Source organism: Dicentrarchus labrax, unplaced genomic scaffold (assembly GCF_905237075.1).
Source record: "Dicentrarchus labrax unplaced genomic scaffold, dlabrax2021, whole genome shotgun sequence".
Lineage (NCBI taxonomy): Eukaryota > Metazoa > Chordata > Actinopteri > Moronidae > Dicentrarchus > Dicentrarchus labrax.
The window spans coordinates 25,777,520-25,803,930 of NW_026136721.1; the positions used below are offsets into that span (position 1 = coordinate 25,777,520).

At 39.8% G+C, this 26,411-nt stretch overlaps 2 protein-coding genes across 5 annotated transcripts in view; both read left to right on the forward strand.

Moving 5' to 3' along the window:
* Positions 1–6,377, forward strand: part of gstcd (glutathione S-transferase, C-terminal domain containing) — a 47,677-nt gene extending 41,300 nt beyond the window's left edge. For both annotated transcript variants that reach the window (XM_051384178.1, XM_051384179.1), the window contains exons 11-12: positions 1,860–1,929; positions 3,834–6,377. In XM_051384178.1, coding sequence (XP_051240138.1) covers positions 1,860–1,929; positions 3,834–4,024 — 261 coding nt within the window. In that variant the 3' untranslated portion in view covers positions 4,025–6,377. The remainder of the gene's footprint in view (positions 1–1,859; positions 1,930–3,833) is intronic.
* A 1,519-nt stretch (positions 6,378–7,896) lies between these two features.
* npnta (nephronectin a) overlaps positions 7,897–26,411 on the forward strand; it is a 48,639-nt gene continuing 30,124 nt past the window's right edge. For 2 of the 3 annotated variants that reach the window (XM_051384891.1, XM_051384893.1), the window contains exons 1-3: positions 7,897–8,535; positions 16,636–16,736; positions 22,834–22,884. In XM_051384891.1, the coding sequence (XP_051240851.1) occupies positions 8,465–8,535; positions 16,636–16,736; positions 22,834–22,884 (223 nt within the window). In that variant the 5' untranslated portion in view covers positions 7,897–8,464. The remainder of the gene's footprint in view (positions 8,536–16,635; positions 16,737–22,833; positions 22,885–26,411) is intronic. The other variant, XM_051384892.1, reaches the window with a different exon arrangement.

Consider the following 26,411-nt stretch of genomic DNA (forward strand, 5'->3'; position numbering starts at 1 on the left):
CTCTCGCATGTCTTGAGAACAAAGATTCCCCAGGCAGTTAGAAGAGGGAGGCTCACACCCTCCAGTCTCTCAATTCCTTATCGCTCAGCACAGACACAGCACTGTACTCTGGCAGGGCCCATCCCATGATGATGTATGGGACCTGTCAGTGCCCCTGGGGAGAATCTGTGCAAAAGTTGCTGCAGGTCCCAGCCATGGCAACCTCAAGAGTTGACATGTCACAACATCGGACCACCTCTAACTTCTTTTTTTTTGTGCACTAGACAAAACAGATTATTTTCATTTTTTTAAGATCTGGCTTGAGAGGCACAGAAGATTATATATTATTTACAAGACAGTGGGCAATTGTACTGTTTTGTGATAGTGAGTTGTGATTTTTCTGTGGTTGTCCAAAAGCCCAGTGAGCAAAAAGCAATCACAATTGCCATCTGTCTAGAAATAAGAAGCTCAACATATAGCCACACAGCAGTGGAAATCTATATTCTATTTAAACCAGCAGTCACATTATCTACCACTTTAAACCTGAGCTCTAAATCACCACTGCTTCCCCCCATGGTTTTGCTTTCAACAACCATGTTTGGTATTTGCTATTCAATTGGGCTCAGCGTACAGAAACCATTTTTTCCTGTGTTTCTGCTCCCAAACACTTGCAGAAATAAAAGCTGCATTGAATTGTTTTAAAGCAGAACCATAGTTGTCCTTCCTGAACTATAGTAGTTAAACAGAATGACAACACACTGACAAATGGTGTACCGCTGGAATAAAGGGCTAATGGTGTGAGATATTGGTGCTCAGCTCTAACTTAAAGCACCTGCTTCGTGGCCTTGTATTCAGCTCCACCCCGTGCAGTAACGAATTGAATCAATTTGAGCACGGTAGAAGCAGGTTAGAGATTACCAACTGCACTCCTGATTCACTTGTTCCATGAACCATAACAAGGTAAAAACAGCACAGAACTACTTGTCCTTCGATTTGAAAAAAATTACTCAGAATCTTAGAATCATATAATGTGGTTGACGTTTGTTTTTTATGTCTTGTATGTCACACCTGGTCGATTGGTCTGACATACTGTAAACATGTCTACAAATGTTGGACACAGTGCAAATAAATCAATCTGACTGATCAATGTTGCTCAGTCTAGTAACTGTAAAGAGACAACACACTTAAACAAGGCAAAGAGTCTACATGAAAAGCCAGGGGTTCATATGGCATTAAATCTGATTGGTGAGATATTTTGTTGTTGACCAAAGTAGTGGACTGACCAACATTGCAATGCCGGCTAAAATAGGCATAAAAACTGTGTGGTTTGAGTTTGTGCATAGAATTTCCCATGTGGTGGACTAGTGATCTGATGATAACTTTTTCTGCTAAGGCTTTATTTGGATAGTCTGCCTACAGATAGTTTATAGAGTATTTGTAAGTCTTCAACTGTTTTGCTTTGTCTGTAGTTGTTTAACAGATCGTCAATAGATTATATGTGATAATTCATGAACATACCCTAATATAATGTTTTTTGTGCCAAAACCTTACACACACATAATATCAGAAAACGGTGTCCTTTGTGAAACAGTTGAATTGTTAAATCTCAAAATGTTGAAATGTTACAAATACTCAAGGCCATGCTACACAACTGTTGATAGGCAGATGTAGGAAAAAGTGGGATAAATAGATAGATTGAACAATGCATAATAGAGTTAGATCCTCTGAATGGCTCATTACAATCTTTGTGGAATTCTTTAAATTTCTGATTGATCTGATCAAAAACTTGGGGCTTGATAGATATCACCCAGAGCTTTAGTGTAAGTATTCATTACACTTGAATAAACAGTTCCTGTACTCATCTTCTGTCCTTGTTTCAGGAACACATGATCCTCTGTCGCTTCGCAGACCAAACTGCTGTCCAGCTCCCTCCTGAGAGGCGACTCATAGGTACCTTTTTATATGTCTGACAATAGAAATGGATACTATTTTGATATTTATTTTTCTTTGGCTTTTGTATTGAAACTATGGAGACCAAGAAGTCACAAATGAATTATAATAAGTTTGACTGTTTATCATGTAGTAGGTTTGTCACTGTGACCTAACCCCTCTGTGCCGGCCTTGCTAGCTGATGGCGCTTTCGATCAAACCAGCTAAACACTCCAAAAATCTCCACAATAAAGGTGTTGATTTTCTAGAAATGTATTGAGAATCTTGTGAAACTCAGCACAATACAGATGTAGTATTAGAATTACTAAACGATAGCATAGCGATACTTGGTGATTTAGCTATACTTCAGAATGTACGTCGACACAAATTAACCAAAATAAATGATAAATGCCAATATATGTTGACAGATGGACTATACTTGCAGACGTCACTTTAGCTAGCAGACAAGTTAAGTGTTTAAACTGAGGTGATGACTACAACAATGAATTTACTTGGTTAGTAGACGCTGGTTTATGTTAGTTAGTGAATAAGTAAATAAGAAACAAACTTGTAAATAGATTACCACACAGTGGCGCTATTACACAGGATAAGGATAGGGGCAGAACACCATCTGCTCTACTTTTTTTAAAGGTCTAGACTTTTGAGAAGTGTGAAAAATGTTAATGCTGGGATTTCTTCAATGTGACAAAACAGCTGCAGTGAACAGCTGCCAGATCAGTGTTGTCAGATTCAGAGGGAGGTGTTTTGTCAGACTGAAACCTCCAGGCCTGTGCTGAAGCTTCACTGTACAGTGTTTCATTATGTTGAGGACTCTCTTCACCCTGATAGCTCTCCAGCTTATCAAAGCTTCCCTCTGAATCCGAGGAGGCTCCCCAATGCCTCGTCAGTCTGAGGCCCTTTCATATGTACCTGACACTACCTGTCACAGAGGTTTCTGCTCTATATCAGTTAACACGGCTCAACCTCTCCCACTAACATTTTCTAACCATGTTTGATCTCATCTCTCCAGAGCCTGCCAGTGTGACTGTGACCGTGTAGGCAGCATGGCAGACCAAAGCTTGCATTTACTATGTCTGCCACCTGCTCCCTACCTGTTAAACTGCATAATATATGAAGTCTGTTTTCAAAGTAAATCCTAAGAGAATAGCATGATAATCAATGCAGAGTTGTTGATGAATAAAAATTGCGTCTCTTGGGTATTGATACAAACGAATGTTAGGAACATACAGGAAACTGACAAAATGAACAGGAGGGTGAGTTGAGGGTGTTGCAATCCGCAACTACACCGCTAAATACAACTAAATCCTTCATGCCGGACCTTTAATTTGTCACCTTACTATGTTGGCAGATATGCTACAGGAATTTGCAGTAGGGTTTTATAGGTGGCATTTTTATATATTTTACATGTATTTATACAAAAGTCAACCAGAATCAACCAAATTGTACAAAATAAGTTAGTTTTACCACAGTTTACTGCTGACAGACTCAGTTTCAACTATAAAAATTCCTGCAAAATACAGTAATAAACTAATTAGAGAAATCTTTGCCAAACATTTTTCTCTCTTATGTAATAATATTAAACAGAAATATATGTCTGAATATATATTATCTGAATGTCAATTGTTAATATTTTTCACACTTGAATATCAGTATTGGATCGGCTTAAAAAATCTAATATTGGTTGGCTTCACTTCTTATGTTCTTCTAATCTATGGTACCTTTTGAGGCATGCTGTCATTTTGGACTTCCTTACAGTGTAAAATAAAAGACGTTCCCGTTACTTTGTATAAAAACATGAAATCAAATATAGGAAAATGTCTCTTTCTTGAGTAAATGCTTAAAACTGGATTCATTTATGTTTGGATGATAAAATTCATGTGATTTTTCTGTTTGGACCACTCCAGGTAAACATTGTATGGGCCTGGTAGACTTGGACCGCTCGTGGGCAGCAGAGACTCATGGGTACTCGGTGCAGGTAATGACTATGGAGCCTGAAAGCTGTTCGCCAAAGAACAACATGCTGGTGGGAAGAGCGCAGCAAAAGAGCGGACTGGAAGCTGCTGCTAGCCAACTGGAAGCACCGGCGCATAATTAGGACCGCAAGCACCACTGTACAGCATCTTCAGTGTGTTCAGGGTTTGATATAGTACCCAGCCTCTGTGGCTACTGTCGAATGGTGCTCAGAATACTGTTTTTAATCTACCCTCAACATTTTCTTTTAATTTGTTTTTTACAAGCCCTTTTGTATGAAATGGCCTCGGAAAATAAAACCGATGTTTGTTTATTATTTCTGGACTAGCAGAAGTCAACTTCTGGAATATCTTTCAGACTGAAGCTAAAGGTAACCATGCAATGAATGACTGTGACAATTAACACATGGAAGGGTGCTTTCTGAGAACTACTCCTCTTAGTTAAATGTGCTCAATTACTAAACACTTAGTTTTAGTAAAAGAGCTCAAGTCTCTCACCAACTGCTACGTTACATTTGTGTCTTTGCCTAAACTGTGTGATCAAGCTGTCAGCGTAAACAGAAGCAGCAGGAATTACACACCCACACTGCAAATTAAGTACGGCATACTTACACATGCTGTTTTTGCAAATAGTCTGTATACGGCCTTCTGTGATAGAACTCAGCAGTCCGCTCCACTCTGTTGCCAGGTATTAACAGAAGAACGAGAAATTCAGTGCTGAAAACTCATCTGCACTTAAAGACAAGATGGGGAATCATCATTACCTACTTCTCCGTGTGTGTTTGTGGTAGACTACGAGAGAGAGGGGGATATTAAAAGAGAGAAATGGATCTAAACTCATATCACATCAGTTAAAATATAGAATTTGTCATGGTTCTAGGGAGAACTGATTATTCCTCATAAAGAATGAATGTGAATATGGTATGCATCCCGTAATACGTTCAGCAGCAATGAATATTTTATGACGCTGGCGAAAAGGTCAGTGTGCTTGATTAGATGCACACTGTTCGCAGCCTAGTAGCTGAATATCATGCAATATGCTCCATATTTCCAATCCTTTATACTTTAGATACACTATAGCCCCCTTAAGCTTCCATTCCCCTAGGTGAAAGTGGTTATCTGTTTCTCTGAAAAATCCCGCGTTGTCAATTTTGACAGTGTGCTGCGGCTGCTTGAGGAATCTGGGGAGGTAGCCTAAGATCCAGTTTTCCTGCTCACACAGAGGGGATGGACGCGAGCAGTGCGGGCCTTTCCAGCATCGAGCTCATCTGAATTCACCCAGCAGAGTCAATCTATCCCGAGATGAATTGCCACAGACACAGCTCCTTCCAAGGACTGGAATTATTTCAAAAGGAGATCTTTATGCTTGTAGCTCTGTGCAAAAGTGCAAATTACAAAAATGCATATAGGTACAATAGAGGAGAGAGTAGGTGGCACTACTTAAAGCTTGCATGAGACAGATAGGAGAATTGTGACGTGTGGAGTTGGATGATTCAACCCAAACAACTGGGGCTGGAAGGTGAAAACATTTGTTCAGACAAAATAAGTGAGACGTCTGAGCTGTTTTGTATGTCTCTGCTCAGTCTGTTTTTTTATTTATTTTTATAATTGATTAGCCTTGTGGAGTCTTTCTATGAGTACAGCATAAAGTCAGTGATGCACTGAGGTAGATGCATTCTTTTATTGTGTAATTAACAGAAATCAGTAACAGCTTTATTGCCATGTAGGGTTTCACACCAAGGAATATCCACTGGTGAAAAATTGACATGCCAAGATGTTTAATTAGAGACACACTTATGTATCCTTTCTATTAAACCAGTGGGCACTAACATGTAGGTTTTCAAAAGCAGCTCTGAACTGAGCAATTTGTTGCAGCAGAAAACCTTTATTGTTTTACGAACTTCTGTTAAACTTTTAATTAAAATTAATCTCATCTTGGTGGCCTCCACTTCATTACACCGGTTGTTTTTATGGCCGTTTACCTGCAACATATATGGGGTCCCTCGCCGTATGAATGTTTCGTTTTGGCGGGGACCTCGTTTATGTGTTCACAGTTACCATAACAGGCACCGATATAAAGCACAATACCAGTTAAAATGGATACATGGGGCCTCTTTTAACCATTTAACCTGCATTACCACCTTTATTACTTTATTGTTTTATACCATTGTTTATATTAACAAACAACGTTGAGCTTATAGAAGTTGGGAATAACAATACATTTAATACACGCATTTCCTATTTGGTTGCCTACAGCAGATCTCGGCTGCTGTTATTTTGCACACCCTAATAATGTTGTTTTCTGATTCCTGATGCTTCTCCTACTGTCATGTTATATATCCCCAATTTAGCAGTTCCCTGCTTATGTTCTATTTTTGAGTTTATTTACTTTGGTCTGCTGTAAGCATTGTCTGTTCAGAATGTAACATAATGACTCCCTTCTCCTGTGGGGTTTATTAAAGGATGTGTTCACCCAAATCACAGGAATACATTTGTCTTTTTTCATATTGCCCTGGCTGGCAGACGGCCTATTTTGAGGATTTCGAAGAGGAACTGGAATTGTTTGATGTTTATCTTTCTGGTCCTTAATTCCTTTATCATTTCCTGGAAAGAAGTATGAAAGTTGGACTTTTTCTAGATCTTATACCGTAGATTCCAATGACTTAATTCGGATTCATTTCTAATGTGATCTAAGTAGTCTGCTCAGCACAGCAGGTCAGCTGAACATGCGAAACAAGCATACAATTAAGAGAATATGTTTATTTTAATAAATAATGAATACATTTATATTTGGGTTTTAATTAAGCTGCTCTTTCTAATACTTTCTAAGGAATTAAGTTTTAACTAAAGGAACTTTGTCTTAGAGATGAGCATCTCCAAACTGGACAGATAAAACTTTGCCTGGCTAGATACCTCTTGTCATAAGTGAGACTACATGTATTCTTTTGTGTTTTTGGTGAACTGACCCTTTAAAGTTTCATCTGATTTCCCACAACATACCAATAGTGTGGGTAATTGAGGTTCTGCAAAAAACCCATAACTAATTTTCAAATGTAATAAATCATCATGGAATCAAATGTTTACAGTCCAGTCGTGAAAGTAACGTGATTAATGGTGTAATTACACACAACCGGGCCTTTCTCAGATCACTTGCTTCTGGAGATGTCAAACCTCTCTGTACCACCACATAGATTTATTGTCAAGTTGTTGACGGGGCGTAACAAGGCGCACAGTGCCACGTATCAGACAGACGGCGGTGGCTGAACAACCAGCTGTAATCATATCAAACCTTCATCTCATTCATCTCCTCCTTCATTACTGGGCCCTTACTGGAGAATAATTTCATTGACTGACTTAAATTCTCGAGGCAGAGGGCTGTCACCTCAGAAAACGAGGCAGACGTTTATAATTCTGCCCCCAGACAGGAAGAGCCATTCACCACACTTTGAATATGAAGTGCTGCTTGGGACTCAGGCAGCAGATAATCACCCTAATAGAATTACACATAACCTCTTGTCTTAGAATAAGAATAATAAAGACTTTGTGATTTCATATTGAGCGCATGTAGTCTTCAAGATGTGCAAAGTATGATGGGAAAATTGCATTCAAGAAAAGCAACTGATTGCGCCTTTTTTAAAATTATTTCTTTATTTTTACAACAATCTAATATAAGGAAATATCTGACACAAAGCAGAACTGAATCTGTCTGTAGTTTGAAATCATTATTAAAAAAAATATATTTCAATCAAAAACTAAGTCACTTGTGTTTTTATTTACAATAATTACAGCTCCAACAAAAGCCTTTCTGTTTACTCAAGTAGTGCTCAAGCTGTCAAACCGCTCATTTTGTATGTTGTGCGGCTTATTTTTTATTTTTTTTTGTCCTCCAAATTCAGCCCCAGTAATTTTCGCTGCATCGTGTGAACAGCGTGAGCAACGTCTACCTGGGTGGGCGATGCACCTGCGTGCCTCAGCAGGCTACGCAATTAATTAAGGCATTTCCAAAAGCATGCGCGGCACGGAGCTGCATCTGGAGCCTCTTCCTCCTCTCGGCTGTGCGGGGCACGGCGTTATATTAAAAGTCTGGCTGGATATCCGCCGTGTTTTTGGCCGCTGCTTATTGGAAAGACGGGGAGATAAGGTCTGACTGCAGTGAGGGGCTGTTGGTTGGAGAGCCTGCTGACTGAACTTGTGAGGAGAGGAGAGAGGGGGAGCTGTGCGCTCTCTTCCCGGCAGAGTGCGTCCCGCTCCACACACACACACGCACACGCGCACACACACACACACACACACACACACACACACACACACACTACAAACACACACACAGAGACACACATTGGGGTCACTACTTCAAGACAGCGGACTGGTTTTACTCTCGCACCTCCTGAATATCGCACATGAGCAGTGCGAAGGACGCCGGCAGACCCTGTTCTACCTACCTGTGCGCCTTCAGCGTGCGTCAAAGAAACTCTTCTGTTTACGTCTAATTGTTTCCTCCGCGGTTTCCTACCCAGTGCTTTTGGATTACGGAGAATAACAAGCAGCGTGCAACTCCCGAAATCATGGATTTATGGATAAAGTTGATGTTATTGTACAGCTGCTGCTTTGGGGCAAGCGCAGACTTTGATGGCAGGTAAGGACACATGGTTCACATTTTCTGCCAAAGCCGATGTTTTTGTGAAATAACACAGATTTTTGGTTAAGAGCCTGCAGTTTGATCATCACACTTCAAGTCCGTTTGCAGGCTGTTTCTGTAAAAACAAAATTGCGCCTTTGGTTAAAGACAGCCCTTGCTGGAGTGGCTGCAAACTGAAGCATTATTGTAGGATCTCCAAACTGCGAAGCTTAATTTAGATGCGACTGAAAACATGTTGCTTTTGTGAAATGTTGTGCCCTCGAATGCACTGTGATTCTTGGCATCTCCGCTTTACCCTTTGCGGTCTATTATCCTAACTTTTATTTGGACGAAAACAGTAATAATCCAAGTGCATCCATGCCAGTATGTTGTGCGCCTCGGAGCACACATTCTGTTATAGCAGAAGCGGTGTTTACACGTTCAAAAACACACACCACGGCTCTTCTCCTGTGCAGGTATCAGGCTGATTATCAAGTGATGTGACAGCACATCGCCCGGTGCTTCATGTTCAAACACGAATTGGATGAAGTATGCAAAGACAGGTGTGGAGACGTGCCAGACCCCAAAGAATGCACGTGTCCGAGATTTTGATCTGCATAATAGCTGCATCTGAGTTGGTGAACATGATGAATGATGCCAGCTTTTTTTTTATTTTTTTATTTTAACAACCATGCATAATAAGCCAGCCAAGTTGTAATTTAGGTGTAACAAGTATTTAAAGACATGTTTCCAAATTGTTTGTAATGAAGTCATTTTATCAATCATGTTCATTGGCACAATGCTCACTTCACTTTCTGGGCTGGGGCTGATTGTTAAGAGGACTTACAGTTAAAAGAGGTGTGGAAAATCGACTTTATTCCATCTCCTATTTCGGGTCATCTTGCGTTGGATTTCTAGAGCTCAGAGTAAAATTGGACTGAAGTCCATCCAAACAGTGAGAGAGTTACACAAACAGAGCTCTTCTGCCAAATTTCCTACATCTAGAGAGTGCAGCAAAGTATTGTACTTTTCCCCATGTATCTCTGTCAGACAGACTGAGCCCCTAAATCAGGATCCTCTCCACATTTTCAAATGAATGAAAAACTTTTGAGGATTATTGGAGGTAACTGTTATTGAAATAGTATGCATGCATTTCAAAAAGCCCTTTCAGACTGACTGCCATTCCACCTGCTTGTTGATAGATTTTGACATCTGGAGGTATATTGCCTTTTTTTCCCCCTCCTTAGCTCTTTCAATTCAGCTTTATGCCGTGCTCAAAAGTATTTCAAAAGAAGGAGATTTGGATATCAAAGGTTTGAGCAAGGACTAAATGTGTGTCTGTGTGAGAGAGAGAGAATGAAGGAGAGGGCAGAGATATTACAAAAAATCTAAGCTGAACATTTGCAAGCACATATATTATTGTTATTTGGGACTTTTTTTTCTTAATCACCATGGCCTATGTTTGTGTGACAGGTTGTGGTATGATGAGAACGGCTTTAACTTTTATTTCACGCATCGCCTTTGTGTAATGATCATTTACTTTAACCTAGCAGCAGCATATTGTACATTATTAACATCCCTGCTGATGGAGTGGCTTGTCACCCTGGCCATAATTTGCCAATTTTTATGGGTATAAACTTGCCCGGGCCTGAGTCTCCGCTTCAGTATTAATTCATTGAGAGAATATCCCCTGAGACCGAGCACAAGCAAAAAAGCCATTTATTACCTAGTCTCCCTCACTTATTGCCTTTTAGAGAGCGTTCCTAACAGGCTTATCCATCTAGTCCTGAAGGGTCCTTCACGGGCATCATTGGCAAGATCATTTTGTTCTCCCGTAGCTGCACATAATATGCTTACCCGCAAATCTGTGGCTAAAAACGTTGCTGTTGTTGTTGCCACTTTTTTTTATTCCAACAAAGGACTCAAGGACAGCCGATTTCCTGTCATGTAGCACCGAAGACTTTTGCCAAAATAAAAAGCAACACATACAGTAAAGGGTATTCTTTCCTAGTGATGTCACTAAATTGTTAAGTCCAACTCAGCCAAGTAGCGCATACCAGACCTGCTAAGTAATAATCCAAAGACGTGGACTGGTGCCAGGTTATGTTGGCGTTGTAATATCAGACCCAGATTTGGGCTTTCAGGGGTTGAGAGGGAGTGAGAAAACATTGACGAAGACACATTTTATGGGAAGCCCAACAAAAATAATACATTTATAGTGTTCAATATCTAGTGTACGTCAATGTCATGATGAGGGATGTACCGACATCTCTATTATGAGTTATAGAGAAGATTTAAAGTATAACCTCAACATTGAGTTCAAACAGTTCAGTTCTTGAGAAGCATGCATTCAAGTACTGTACCTCACTGAACAAGGATCTATTGGCAGGAATGGAATATAATATCCTTAGGTATGTTTTCATTAGTGTATAATTACCTGAATGTAGGAATCGTTGTGTTTTTGCTACCTTAGAATGAACCATTTATATCTACAGATGCTGTGGGTCGCCTTCCATGGAGGCCCCCATATTAAACCGTCATGTTTCTAGAGTAGCCCAGAAGGGACAAACAAAACACTGGCTATATATAGGAGTATTTTTTTGCACGTTCCATGGCCACTGTAGTTTCTCCTTCGCGCTTGGAAGGGGAGGGTGAAGCGTCGGAGTTGCGATCTGGCATTTCTGTTTATGACTAACATAACTGCTCCCCCTTACTTGCTTTGTTGTCATGTTTTCTAAACCAACAGGACAGTTCGGGAGGAAGTGGAAATCAATTTATGTTGTATCGAACAAAGTTCTACAAGGACAATAAAATCAATCAGATGTTGCTGAAGGTTGATGTAGACTACTCAGTCATATAAGTCTGTCAGTGCAGTAGAAGTATACTGGCATAGGCACTGCCATGTTGTCCTGTCCTTTATACAAAGAAAGATAGAGAATAGCAGGAGTTCTAGCAAGGTCAGGGTTCCATTTTTGCTTGTTGGCAGAGTCTGCTGTACAATACACTCTGTGACCAGACACCTCTGCATTTTAACATTGTAATGCAATTCAACAGTTCCATAATAAACATTAGATTTGTGATTTAATCTCAACTGTTCATAATACTGTGTCAGAGTTAATTCTGTGGTCATTTGTAAGGCACTGGTCGATAGTGTTGTATCCTGCAGTGGTGAAATGAACCCACGACTGCAGTCAGGACAACAGAGTTGCTGCCTACAAATGTGTCATTCCCTTTAAAATAAAATGTCCTTGTATTGCTGCTTTGAGCATGCTCTTAGCTGGCTTCACTTACAGTTGTTGACAACATATATCTCCTGTTCCTATAGAGATTTAAGGCACTTATTGCAAGTCACTAAAATGCCTGCCAAACCAATGTAACACAATGTTAAAAAAAAAAAAGTAATGTATTTCATTGCAGCATATTATAAGGTGTTTCCAAAATGTTTCCTTTCAATAAGGTGCTCTATAGAAGTGCATCTTAGTACTGCCTGAAAAGTGCCACAAACCAATTTTAGTGGTGTTTATTGCAGGGCTATTGTGTTGCATTGCATTACATCATACAGGTGTTTTTATTTTTCTGGCCACTCAGTAAATACCTTCCACTTTGTATAAAAAAAGGGTTTAGATTTAATAGGCCGATTTGATTTCTCATTTTAAATCTTTTCCTCAGATATTTGTCAATATCTCACATGGTGCTGTGCGTTAATGTGATAGTCTTGGCAGTCTACGTGCTGCTGAGGTGGTTCATTAAGACTCCAGACACCTTATGACTCCACACGCTCACGCTCTCAGCTGAGCTTGGCAGGTTCGAGCAAGTCCTTCACGCCAAGATGCTACGAATGCAGCAATCAACAACCATGTGTGTTTGTCAGTCAAACTTTGCATGCTTTGATATGGATTCATGGATGGATGATAGATAGATAGATTAAATTATTATCGCTCTGACTGAGGACTATACCTTCATGGTGCTGATTACACACTCTGCACCTCTGTGAGCGATGGACTGACTACTCCTCATTGTCAGGCAGGGGAAATCGGCCAGCTCCGTACCCATTAGTAAAACAATGGAAGAACGATGGCGTTCCCATAGCGGGTATCAACCGCTCAGGTTCTGCTGGAAGAACCTTGTCTGATAACCCGTGCTTGAGAAGAGGTGTCACACGGCATGCGTGAAGGGTAATAATTATCTGCTTGGGTTCCTTCAAGGCTTAGTGCAATTTAGGATCATTATTCAAAGCCTCAGGGTAATAAATACAGGTATTATGCTCACGTCCATTTGATATGCCAGCTTTCTGTTCAGTAGAATATCACTGGGGACAAGATGTATCTCAAAAACTGCTCTTCCTCTTTGTGCAGTGTCACCCTGACTCCCATTGTTGACTGTCATTCATTGTAATTTTCAAAATGTTCATAAATGTTTCATAAATGTTGTAAGAAAATAAGAATATGCGTTCGACATTGTTGCAGTGTTGATGGTAGTGGTGGTAAAACGGTGAGCTGATGAATTTGATTAAATCCTCAGTTTCAAGTTCAGAGCATGTTGCTGTGCACAACTGCCGCTGGCTAAATACAGCATGAAGAGAGGACTGAGAGGAGCACTGACAACATGAAACGTGATTCCATGTTCACTATGTGTGTGTATTTATAAATTAGTGTGTAGGAGAACGCATGAGAGGAAAATATTTGATTTAGTAATCCAGGACCTGTTGCATCTCATGAGGTCCGTTTCTCCTTATCACTCCCACTGCACCAAACAGACCTCCCAGACACCCCTCGCCCACCATCCACTGGGAGCCTGTAGGAGTTCAAACCCTAAACCTTTGTTCATAGTCTTCATAACATCATGTGTACAGAGCCAAATGTCATGCCCCTCTGATCCTGACATGTGAAGAAAACTTGAAATATACATATATTTTTTTTGTTCCTTAAAATCCTCAGAGCAAATGAAATATATTAGCTCTACCACATTATCATTTCCTGCTGAAAAATCTAAAATCCTAATTTTGCAGATAGACCATTTGCTTTTTATTGGTTCCATCTGGGGTTTTTATTAACTTTTTCCTCATCTGCTGTTTCCATTTTGTTAATAATCTTACATTTACTTGATCTTGGATATCCATCTCAAGGAATAGGGCTGCAACAAATGGTTATTTTCATTAATCAACCTGCCTCCTATTTTCTGGATTTAACATTTTGGTCTAAAATGTCTTCAGATAGCTTGTTTTGTTGGGCCCACAGTCCAAAACCCGAAGATATTCAATTTACTATCACAGAGGACCAAGAAAACTAAACATTCAGCAAATATGATAAAAAATGACTTAAATACTAATATAAAGAAAATTGAGGGTTATTTTTCTATTGATCAGCCAACTGATTAATCAACAGTGTAATGAACAAAACAATACAAACAACAAAGGAGGACACTTCTATCACATAACAAAGTCAGACAAGATGATTTGCTAGTGATATGAAGTTAAAGCTAATTACACTGTTCTCAAACCAACATCTGGCAACACTGTTAGATGTGATTTTCAAAGCAACTCATCGTAACATGAAAGTAACTTATGGAAACATGAAGACTTCCAAAGAGGCTGGAAAAGAAGAGCTGTCAGAGTTACCTGCATCAGTCCACCAAATGAAGATTTACACCATTAAATTTCCACCAGAGTTTTTGGTATTAATGGCTATTTGAAATGAGTTTCTATTCAAGGCCATCACAGCACAATGACAAAACCTGGACTTATGTCGAACGAGCTCTGGCAGAAGTAAAAATGTGTCTTTAACCCGAATGTTTTATGGGGATTTCTACTGGAAGTCATTATAGGTTCAATGATTACGTTTTAATGTCATATAACTGCAAAAGGAACACAAGACCTTTAGGTTATACAGGAGCAGGTGCAAACACATGATGCCTCCATATTCAAAGCTGATAATTACCGTATGCACACTGATGAATACATTCAAGAACAGTGCAAACTGTGCAAGAACATCAGGATGAAATCATCTTCCAGTCACCAGATGTAAATATCACTGAAATGTCATGGGAGATGTCAGATGTTTCTTTAAATCTGTCACCATCCTCCAAATGAAGCGATTTTTGCCACAGGCAGGGATTTTCTTTTGTTTCATTTAACAAGTTTATTGTGTAGAGGGTCAGCAGGTGCCATGTTTGTGCGTGTGTGTGTGTGGCTGCATGTCACGTGTTCTCTCCTCTCCTCTCCTCTCCTCTCCTCTCCTCTCCTCTCCTCTCCTCTCATCTCTCCTCTCCTCTCTTACTGTGTGCTTGGAGTTTCTCCCTGCCTGACTGCCTTCCTGCTTGCCAGGCAGCAGACAAACATTTTCCCTGGATCTGCCACTCTCACTTAGCATCCATCTGGGTTTTTTTTCCCAATGAGGTGATTGGCAGCGGGGGCAAGCATTAGCATTTCCTCATCTTGGCATAGAGACACTAACAGGCAAGGATAGTGGCAAAGGATGTGCCTTGAATACTGAGCAACAGCCTCACTCTCTCAGCGAGGCACAAAAGAAAGAATCTTTTGTATAAAGGAAGTATATCAAGAGGGTTTCTTCTTTGTTTTGTAACTGGATTACAGTGTTTCCAGCTCATCTGCACAACTTTAAACCTGCATAGTCAGTTAAGGTCATTCAGTTTTCATATTTTTGTTTTATTCCATGACCTATGCAAAACTTTAATGTGCTCAAGACCCCTCATAACGATAACAAAAGTGCAGTCTCAGTGCTTAAGTCGATAGATAGTTTTCTCTGTTGTGCTGTAGCAAAATTCACCCAGCTTGGTCTTTCCTGGCTTCTGATTCAGTTATTACTTGCTAGATTTTAAGTAACATCTCAGAGCCAGGATCTCAAAGTATGCAGCTTGGATTTTCATCAGTATCCTTAAATGGACTCATTTCTTCGCCCTATTCTGTCCATAAATATGTGGTGAGCCTTGGTACAGATAAAAAGGTAATCCACATGCACTGTCTGCCAAGAAGCTATTTCTTGCTCTGAGCAGAATAGAACATGGTGTAACAAAAACATCCTGCTGTAATTTCTCTTAGAGGGATTGCAGTGCTTGGAAAATAACCTATATCTGTATGAACACTAATACCGACAGTCCGTGTTCCTCTGTAGAAGGGGTGATAATATCTTCCCCCTCTTGTAAAATTGCCTGATAGAGCATCAAACATACGATACACATGCTCCATCATGTGTTAATGGAGATTGAAAACATGTATTTTGAAGCGCACAAGACAGTACAGTATAGCTTCTAATCTGTTTCACAAGACTTATAATGAACAATAATGTGGTCTTCTCAGATGTGAGTGTCAGTGGTGCACACTGAAGACTAAATTCCAATCGGGTCTGGCAGGCTTTCAACAGAGGTCTCCAGTTTGACATCACACAAACCAAACATGATCTGATGTGCTATCAGTTTTACTTCCATGACGCAAATATAATCTGCTATAGGAGAGCAGTGAGTTTTAGCACCCTGAGAAAGGGTAGTTTGAGTTTTGTATTTCATATTGAATGCTTTTATTTTTACATCTGAAACAGCTGAAATAATTAGGTGAATATTTAGTGGATTCACAGAAAATCAGGAGCGGTTTTGAATATCAATTAATCATTTTATTAACCTAACAAACATTTCCTGATTCTAGTTTTTTAAATGTGAATATTTGCTGCTGTTAGCTTTCTTCTTGATAGTAAATCTTCGCATTCGCGACTGTTATGAAAGATGTCACCTTGGGATCTGTCTTTCTTGCATATTCAGGTACACTACAGGTGACAGCATTTGGGCCCTTCTGGCCAATTGAAGAGCTATTATATACTTAAAAACACCAACACAGATTAGTCAAGTCAGTTTTATTTATGTCCCAAAATCACGAATAACAAATTTGCCTCAAAGGGCTATACAATCTGTACGACATAGGACACCTTCTATCCTTAGACTCTCAGTTCAGACAAGGAAAAAGTCCCACCAAAAAACATTTAACAACTTGAAAATGAAGCGAATCATGTAAGTGCTTTGAAGCCTCCCTCCAAACAACATTGAAAAGACCCCTGCTTTTCATTAAGACATTTTAATTGGCTGTGAACTAATTATGTCATCCCCTCACAGGTGGCCACGGCAGATGGCATCGTCCAACGGCCTGTGTCGATATGGGGCCAGGGTGGACTGCTGCTGGGGATGGACACGTCGTTCCTGGGGTCACTGCCAGCGTGAGTGCCACCATGCCTGCTGCTGCTGCTGGGGGGCGAACAGGGCTAACAAGGTTGCAAGGTTTCAAGCTGGGGTCAAAGATGCTATTAGACAGAGGAGACGCTGTAACACTACTGGAGGCTCAGGGAAACACACATACACACACACACACACACACACACACACACACACACACACACACAGTCATGCACGTTGTCACAACAGAAGCACATACAGATAGCTAATGGAGCATCACTCACACCTGGGACAATCTTTGAGTAAAGATTGATGGTGATGGCTGGTTGGACCGGAGAACCGGCTGACATTTATATTCACGCTGCGGGTGGCCATAATGAGGGAGAGACTGTAGCTGCAGGTGGATACATTCAAGGGTAGATAGGAGATTGATTATAGATTACTACTACAAAAACAAACTAGCTAAGACTGCCAGAACAAAGAAAATCACGAACACAGTCCATGGCGTTGTCAGGTGTGCAGACCTCAACTCATCTGTATATTCAGCAGCACCGCTTAAAAGATTCAGAGGATGTGTCCTGTCACTACCACACGCCTGTGTCAGATGAACTGTGTGAAATATTAACACGTAACATTTCTGACATATTTACATTGTGTAAAGATCCTCTGCTCTCCTGTAATGCACCCAGAGAGGTGTGAATATACTAACATGGGTTTCAAATCTGGCCAGTTGCCTCACAAATGTCAGATCCTCTGCTTGGCTTGGTGTCTGTGCTGGTATAGCTGCTGCTTTGCTGTGGAGGTTTAATCAAGAAGGGGGTAACACATAAGAAGGATTTTCTACAGCAGGAACTAAGCAATCCACAATTTGAAGGAATAGTTAGACATTTTGTGAAATATACTTCTTCCTTTCCTTGGCAAGAGTTAGATGAGAAAATCAATAGGACTCTTATATCTGTCTGTTGAATGAGAAGCTACAGCCAGCAGTCAATTAGCTTAGCATAAAGCTAATCAACAGTTGGGAAACCAGCCAAAGTCTAAAGCTGGAGCTACACTAAAACTTAACCAAAAAAGATATTAGCTCAGTGAGCTTCAGAGGGGGTGGTAGGTAGATTTTTTTTTAACCTTTGGACGGAGCATTGGCTAGCTGTTTTCAGTCTTTATTCTAAGCTAAGTTAATTGGCTGCTAGCAGTAGATTCATACTTAGCATATGGATAATAGTGGTATCAATCTTCTCGTCTAGCTCTCGTCAAGAAAGCAATAAAGTGTACTGTATTTCTTTTAAAACTATTCCTTTGAAGTGGAGCCATTGTTGCAGGTTCTGATATGGTTTCCACGGTTCTCTGCCTGCTTTAGGCACACGTTCCTAAAACTAAAACTCAGCTCTGCTCAGAGGTGATACTAAATCCGAGTTCTAGAGACTGCAAGGGGTGGGAGGCAGTGCCGTCAGTTGTGATTAGTAAAGCCAGTGTGTCATCACATCCCAACAAAGTACGAATACAACAAACACCAGAACACGGCAGTAACCAGCAACCACTTATAGGACCACTTGTTGAACCAATGTGGGGAAGATGTATTGTTTGTCATTGATTTATTTTCTTTTTTTTTTTTTTTTAATTGATCCTTTAATTTATCTCACTTCTTTCTGACATTTCCTCTTTTTGAGTTCTTTGCCTTTTTGTTGGCATATAATTTTACACACTCAATAGCGCCATATTCTACTTTTGTTTGTCCCACAACTGCACTTCCCTAACAAATGGCAAAATATTAATGTCTGTCACCTTTTCAAAGCGCTTTTGCCTTTTCAGTGAAGCATATCTAAAATGCCCCAGTTAGTTAGACAGTGGAAACACTAAGCAGTAGGTAACACCAAAGCCTTACAGATTCTTAAAAGTTGAGGTTACTGGAAGCTCTTAGGTTGTGGGTTGTTAAGTTTCTGCTGTGCAAAATACCTAAATGTTCATAACTGTGCATGTTGGCTCTGGCCACATATTTGTAGCTTGTTTAAATAATAATGTTTATTAATTCCACTCATTTTGTGTTTTTCATTGCTGAAATTACCATATTTTGATTTATGTTTGTATGTTTTGAAGCCCATCATGCTATACTGTAGCTCACCTTTTTGTTGTATTTTGTATATTTTCTATGACAAATATGTCACACACTGCTGCTTGGGTCCAAAGGTCTGTGCTACTGCAGCTAAAAGATTGCAGAATTTGTAAGGTTTTGAAGCTATTTTTCACTTCAATTTCATGTAAAAGTGGCAGAATGCCATCTTTTTGCTTGATGTTGTGGAGCGTACTGCAATATTTCTTATTTTGCTGTGGAGAACACAAACAGCATTACTTGAGTTCATGGCCCCAGCTTTTGTATTCTTACAGCCCAGCCAGATTAACCTAAGGTCATTGCAAGACAAATCTGCTTTTTATCCACCTCTCGCTTCATGTCTATTAGAAACAAAATATGATAATATTATTCTTATATAAACACTTAGAGTCAGAAGAACTACTTATGCTAGTGGTTTATGGGACAGACCTGGACTTGTAGCTTGAGGGGGGTGGATTTCACAGTTCATGTAAATGAGTGTTTTTTTTTAAATAATAGATGACCTTGTTCAAAAATCTCCTACCTTTTCCCAAGGCCTTGACACTTGAACTTGAACTACACAATCTGTACTGTATTGATTTAGGCAAAAGAACCACTGTTTAACTCAGACAGCTCCATTGTATCATTTGATAGTGTTTGTTTGAACATGGGGCCAGACTTCACAGTAATCCTGGCAGGAGTCAGTCGTCTCAATGCCCAATACCTCCCAGTGCATCTGTTCTGGGCTCTCTGCCTTTACCCATTCCCATGTTCATAATATTCAAGGTGGAATAGATGTTAGATTTGAATAAGGACGAGAAAGAAGAAGATTACTTCATGATCACAGAAGCTTAGATTAGGGGGTAAGACATGACTCATGTGCTCATATTTTACCCAATTGAAACCCAAACATGAATGTGCCATAGCCCGTAGCTTAGTTACGGTTCTACAAGACAAAACATTCATTGTTTTGGCTCTAGAAATCAAGAGCGATGATAAATCATATGTGACATTTATATAATGATAAATTAAGCACAGTCACATTTTAATAGTCACTTTTCAATCAATTAATCAATCACTTGACCAGCCAAACAGCAGTGTGTTGACATGTTCTCTTTGTTGTTCTGGAGTCCCACGTGTTCCATTTAAGCCAGAAATATGAGCTTATTTTGAGCTTAACCACCACATCAAGCTGCTACTGTACTTTCACTCCACCACTTTATTTTTTTTTCCAACAAAACCATGTCAGTTCTGTGAGTTAAATCACTCAGTGAGTGCCTGCCTTAATGCTTCCAAATGCTCCTGACTGGGTGCACAGCTCAAATCATTCACTTGAGACTACAATCAGTATTCCATCAAGTCAGTAAGGTGCTGATTTAAACCTTAGAGGAGGGAGGTGGAGGGTTTGTGAAAGAAAGGAAGTGTGTAATCATGGGTATGTGTGTATGTGTGTTTGTGTGTGTGTGTGTGTGTGTGTGTGTGTGTGTGTGTGTGTGTGTGTGTGTGTGTGTGTGTGTGTGTGTGTGTGTGTGTGTGTGCTCCTTTGTCTGAATGTGGGTGAGAGGATGCAGTCATTACAGATTCCGGGTCTTGGTAAGTTTTTGTGGCGATAGAAGAGATTAGATTGGAGCTATCGGATTGTTGCTTTCTCAGCCACGGAGCTCAGCGATTGGTTTGTGCAACTTCACCCAAAGAATGAGAAACTTAATGGATCAGCCTTGAAGCTCCCAGAAAAATAAGAGTGAGGAAAGGAGGAGAGAAAGGACTGAAAGTTGGAGAAAGTAAAATCCTGGTGTAAGGTGTATGGAAAATGCTTAAGAGGTAAGGAGTTAGAGTTGATTGCTGCTGGAGTAGAGGAGAGATGTCAGGAGAAGGAGACAAGTGAGAAAATCAGGCAGATGGAGAAAGAGAGAGAGAGGGAGCTTTAGATTTATAGTAAACTGAAGCTCCACTTATAATGTTCTGACAGGCCATCCGGCAGGCAGAGCCACACTTGAAGCTACTTATTCTAACCAGCTGCCATCATGAACATTTTACTGCCACTGAGAGCATTTGAACATTTGTTCAGCAATTGCATATCTAATTGTGTTTCCAGTGTAATACAGTTTACAGTAATCACACTGAAAATACTTTTGATCTCTTCCACTCTTGATGAAGATGGAAAACGGTCTAATCAACAGGTTGATCCCACTGGTGTTAGTATGCAAATTATCCACTCAGTCAGTCAGGTTATACAAGATCTGTGAGGTTGTAAAAGAGACTTGAAGACTTTCATTTGAAGCTAATTTCATCCGTATTAGATGTTCTGAAAAGCTTTTGCTACAGAAATCATGAAGACAGATGTTCGTAAGACAACTTTAGGGACTGACTAAAGAATTTAAGATTATACAGCTCAACATTCATCTGAATTAAGTTCATATTGGACAGTTCTGCACCTCACTTCACGATTATATCCAGTGCCAACATTTAGCATCGATGCCCATATGTAGCAAAGTGGAGGGTAAGGGTGTGAAAGATGGGGTGGTGGATTCATCATGGTTTAGGATTAGCATCCTAGAGGGTACTTTACCACATTTTGTCCACTGGAAGGGCACCCTGGAGGGCACTTTATCATGTTTTATCTACCATAGGGGCAGAATTGTCTAATATCAACGTTCTTGTCTGGAGATATTGTTGGATTATATTCAATAATACTGAGACTGTAGTCACAAAAAGACCTAAACCTTGATTTGGACTTACCTGACAGATGGCTCCCTAAAAGCTTGACTTGACATTTGAAATAAAAAAGACTTAAGATTCAAGTCTCAGGATTTGACCAGGTAATATGCTGGAACAGTAACATAGTAACTACCAGGCCTTGTTTAGCCACACGGCTTGAATATTTAATTTTTATGCATATGGATTGAGAGAAACAGAATAAACACCACTATTCACGCAACTTTGAAAGACAAAGAATCAAATGCTGTGACATTTTAATGATTGGCATTCAAAGACATGAAAGGACAGGACTTAAAAACATCTCTGCTAGAAAGACATACATTTTATTTTCCCTGGATTCTGAAGTAACTGGGTTGAATATCACCTCCATATTAAATAGATCACACATTATACTTTCCTTAGAGGTCCTGGTGGATTTTACAAATCCATTGAGGCAGGGATTTAGTTTGATTGAGTGCAGTCTTTGTTTCGACAAATGGTGTGGACAGGATTAAGACAGGACTTTTGAATTGGTAATTTGAGCTAACAAGTGAGTGATGAAAGCAGAAAAGGGATATCTCTGTTTAAGTAATTTACTTTATCATGATTGTCTGCACAGTTTCCTTGTCTGCTCTACTTTCTTTCATGATCACTGGGCTGTAAAGCCTCGGCTAAAAGTGTACCTTTTCATTTGCTTGAGGTAATAAGGCGAAAACAAAATGGAGGGGTTGGCTTGTAAAAATTAGAGAGAATACATGCAAAAATAAAAGGCACAATTACTTGACATAATTCTGACTTTAAACTTAAAACGGTGCTGGTTTAAAAATCAAATGTCTTATTCTGTTCACAGTCAGGTAGCTGAAGCATGTGTTTTTGTGGGAAACCAGGACTGTGATCTCACTGTATGATACTGGTGATGTGTTTGGCTTTCAGCGCAGCGATCTAATTTTAAGAGAGAATCATTTTATTGTTTCACAGTGTGTGAGGGAAAACTGCTTTATTCTCTTCCATTTAGATGTGAGTGATAATGAATATGTTGTTAACATTCTCTGAAATAAGAGAACATCCCTGGGGACTGTGGGTTTTATTTGGACATCATTTTAATTATTAAAACTCAATTGTAAATGCATTCAAAATGTACCTATTACCTAGAGGCAACTCGGAATATGTGTGACTCCAGAACTTCTGTGACTGTGTATGCCTGTGTGTGGAGGTTTTTCTTTTGTCATTTTTTTGCAGGAATGTTTGCTTGTCAAAATGCAGGCTCTGCCCTCTAACATCATGTTTATTTATTTTTTTCCTCTCAAAGACTTAGCAATGCCCGCAACCCTTTGTTTGTTTGGCTATTTGTTTTGCAGCTCTCTTCGCCTTAACTCACAGAGTAGCCGGGATAAGGTGCCAGCCCCAAGGTTAGCTCCACATGTTTCTTGAAATAATCTTGCTAGACATGTATTGCTGGGGGCACATCCTCTGAATCCTGGGCTCACTCACTTATTTATAGAGTCAAACCCACTTCCCCCCCGTCACCCCACTCACCACCACTAACCCCTCACGCCCCTTGGCAGTGGCCGTCTTCTTCCCTCTGGCCTCAGATCTATGCAAACAGCTTATACTCTGTAGACCTGATTTCACCTGAAGCCATGTCTAACATGAATTATGCTGAAGTTCTTCAGTGTCTCATTAAGATTCAACTGCCCCTCCAGTCGACCCCTTAGAATACTAATGAAACCCTTCAAGCTGAAATCCATAATGTTTTTTAATTGATCTATCAGTAATTTATCCATCTGTGTGGTGCAGAGTAAAAACTGAGTATTTACTGTGGTTGGAGATGCTCTGCATACGTAATATACATAGAAATCTTGATCGGGTCAGTCAGGTGGAGAATGCCAATGCCCTCATATTTCATCACTTAGGTAAACAATATATTCATCATGACAAATAAGCAATTTCAAGATGTCACCTTGGTCTCTGGGAACTCTTTTATTTTCAACCTTTTATTCGGCATTTCATTTATCAGAAAAACAATCAGCAAATCCACCGATAATGAAATAATCGTTACAAGCAGCCTTAAGTAATTACTTAGTTGATTGCAAGATGATGCAACTTGTAATCAGCTAAGTAATGATTTTTCCATCTTACTTTGATGAAGTAAGGTATTCCACTAGTATACAAATTTCATACATAATGTCCATATCAATTAAAAAATAATTCTTTCCTTTGTGTTTACCGTCAGGCATCCATGAACAGTCAATAAATCAAAAGAATCTGCATACCAGCAGAATGCTGTCCAGAGGAATGGCTGATGTAAACCAGAGTGAAAGTGTGTCATCACTCGGCATGTTTTGATGGTGTTCATGGAACGAGGGTCATACATGCTATGTTTGGCCTTCCAGCTGGTACCACCATTTTTAGTCCTACGTGTCCTCTGCTGTGGTTAATGAACACTGCCCGTTTCCCTGATCTCTCTGCCAGGCCAGAGGCTTAAAAATACCCTCAGAGGCAAAGCCTGTTGATGGCCGCCTCTGATCCCGCTAATAAAATCCTCCCTCATGTTGGAGAATAACAAAAAGCACTCCACTTGACTACCCTCTAACTAACAACATCAGAAGCTTCTTTCATTTTATCTGCTCACAAGACCAAGGTCTAATAAACTTCTACTTCCAGAAAAGTACTTTTCCTCCAACAAATTGGGGAGTTTTTAATTTGTAATTGTGAACGTTGACTGCTCAGTGTGTTAACACCCTGGCTCATATCACAGGCCTCTCCAAGTTGGCTAACAATACTTTCTTTCTATTTGATTACATAGCCTAATAAAGTGGAATGAGTCTGGAGATGTTATCGACTCCAGTTAAAGGATTCATCACATACCTTTGTGCCTTTGAATTCAGCTTGAACAATGTTACAGACTGAAACCTGAGCACCTAAAGTTGTTTTTGCTGGATAGCTCTGCAGCTCTGCAAGCTGAATGAGTATGAATGGAAATTTCAAATGTTTCTTCTTCAGTTCAAGTCGATGTCCCTCAGTGTGCATTAAAGCAGCTTTCACCTCATATCTAGCATTCATAAAAATCATAAAAACTGGAGGCACTTACAGGGTGAATACCTCTACCTGCCCAATTCAATGCAACATATCCAATGCAAACAAAACACCATCAATTGTATACTGTATATCATATAAATGTAGTTGTAAATGCACTGTGTGGTCAAGTGTTTATGGCAGTTTGTTTAATATAGACCTCAGAATACAGCAGTGCTGGGCAGCTTCATTCAAATATCTTGTGTACCAAAATTTGGTGAAAATTGAAATGGAGGGATGAAAAGGCAGACAAAATTTTAAAATGACCAAAAATCTATTCAGACCCTGATGAATGTTGCTTCTACTGATAGATGAAACCAAGTACACAGAAAATGTGACATCACCTCACAATTTAAAACGCAACCGCCCACTGTAATTTCAATGAGAGCACTGCGTTGGCACAGTTGGCATGGCCCGTCAAATACTGTATGTGAAAAGCACATTGTTGGTAAATATCTTTGTAATGTAAACAGTGTGATTCTACTATTGTACCGTGTAAACACGGAGACAAAGGATAGCTTTCTAGAATCTGTCTTATAGTATTATAAACAGCTGTGCAGTGTTTAGACCTCTGATAAGCAACCAAAATTATGTATGTATTACCTGGATCCTTTTTCATCTTCTCACTGGTATCTGGAACAACATGAACACTACTTCTTGCATTTCTTTTAATGCAGTGCTATTTTTGGTCTGAACGTTAACCTGTTCGTCTTTTAGCCTATCACAACTTTGCCCCACATTTAACTGAAATCTGTTAAGTATGGTGGTCCTGATATCCAAATGCACTGGAAATCAAGAAAACACATGCAAACAGACAATACACAAGTACAAAAAAACATCATGACAATTTGACAACATGTGCTCAGCATTTAGAAAAAAATGCTGCTAATTGAGAACATACAACCAAATATAGAGATGCCACAAGCAGCACATACGACAACTCAAAAATGGTGAACGAGCTGCACGCAGAAGGTTGTTTAGATGTAATATGTATGTGATCACAGACACAACAATATAGTAAACTCTACAGCTGTATTGCCACAAATAAACCTCCACCATCACACCTACACAGGAAGCACTCTCCACTACAATCTCTCTTTCTCAAACACACACACACACACACACACACGCACACACGTATGTACTGCCTCTTCCACCACAGTGATAATTAAGTCCTCTGATTGCACTGTATTATGACAGAATTAATGAAGCTTTTAATGAAAATTAGTAACACTTGGCTGAGGCCCAGTGTATCCGACATGCTTAGCAGCAAGCTGCAGTAAGCATAGTCAGATAAGCAGGGCAAGCCTCCAGCTCACTGAGACAGAACACAGAGAGTCAGTGAAGCTGTGCAGCTGCAGCGACTACCACGTCTCTGTACGCACTCAAAATATCACCATCCACGCACTATGTACGATCTGCAGGGCAGCTCTTTACTGACGCACTAATTATAATCTACTGTTTTGGTGCTCTAATTGTTTCAGCTTCAGTCTAGGGGGAAAATAATGTTCGCCTAGGTAATCCTCGTTGGCTGGATGCCAGTATAAAGCACTGCATTTTAAAACCAGGAAAATCAAAACTTAGCTTTGTGTTAAAAGGTCAAACTTCTCATTTATCTCACACAGTGTGAAATGATTTAATATTAGTAAGGACAATAAAACTTCCAAGATCCAGTTTGGTTCAATGTGAAATAAATGCTATAGTGGTTAGCTGAATATGGCTGCTCCATTATCATTAGTCAATGATAATAGCACTGTCATACAAGGAGAAAGAAACAAACACATTTCCCATATGAATGAGGCATCAGGCTGTCTTATTGCTGTAATGTGGAGTAAACAGATAATTTACAGCCAAGTCAAGG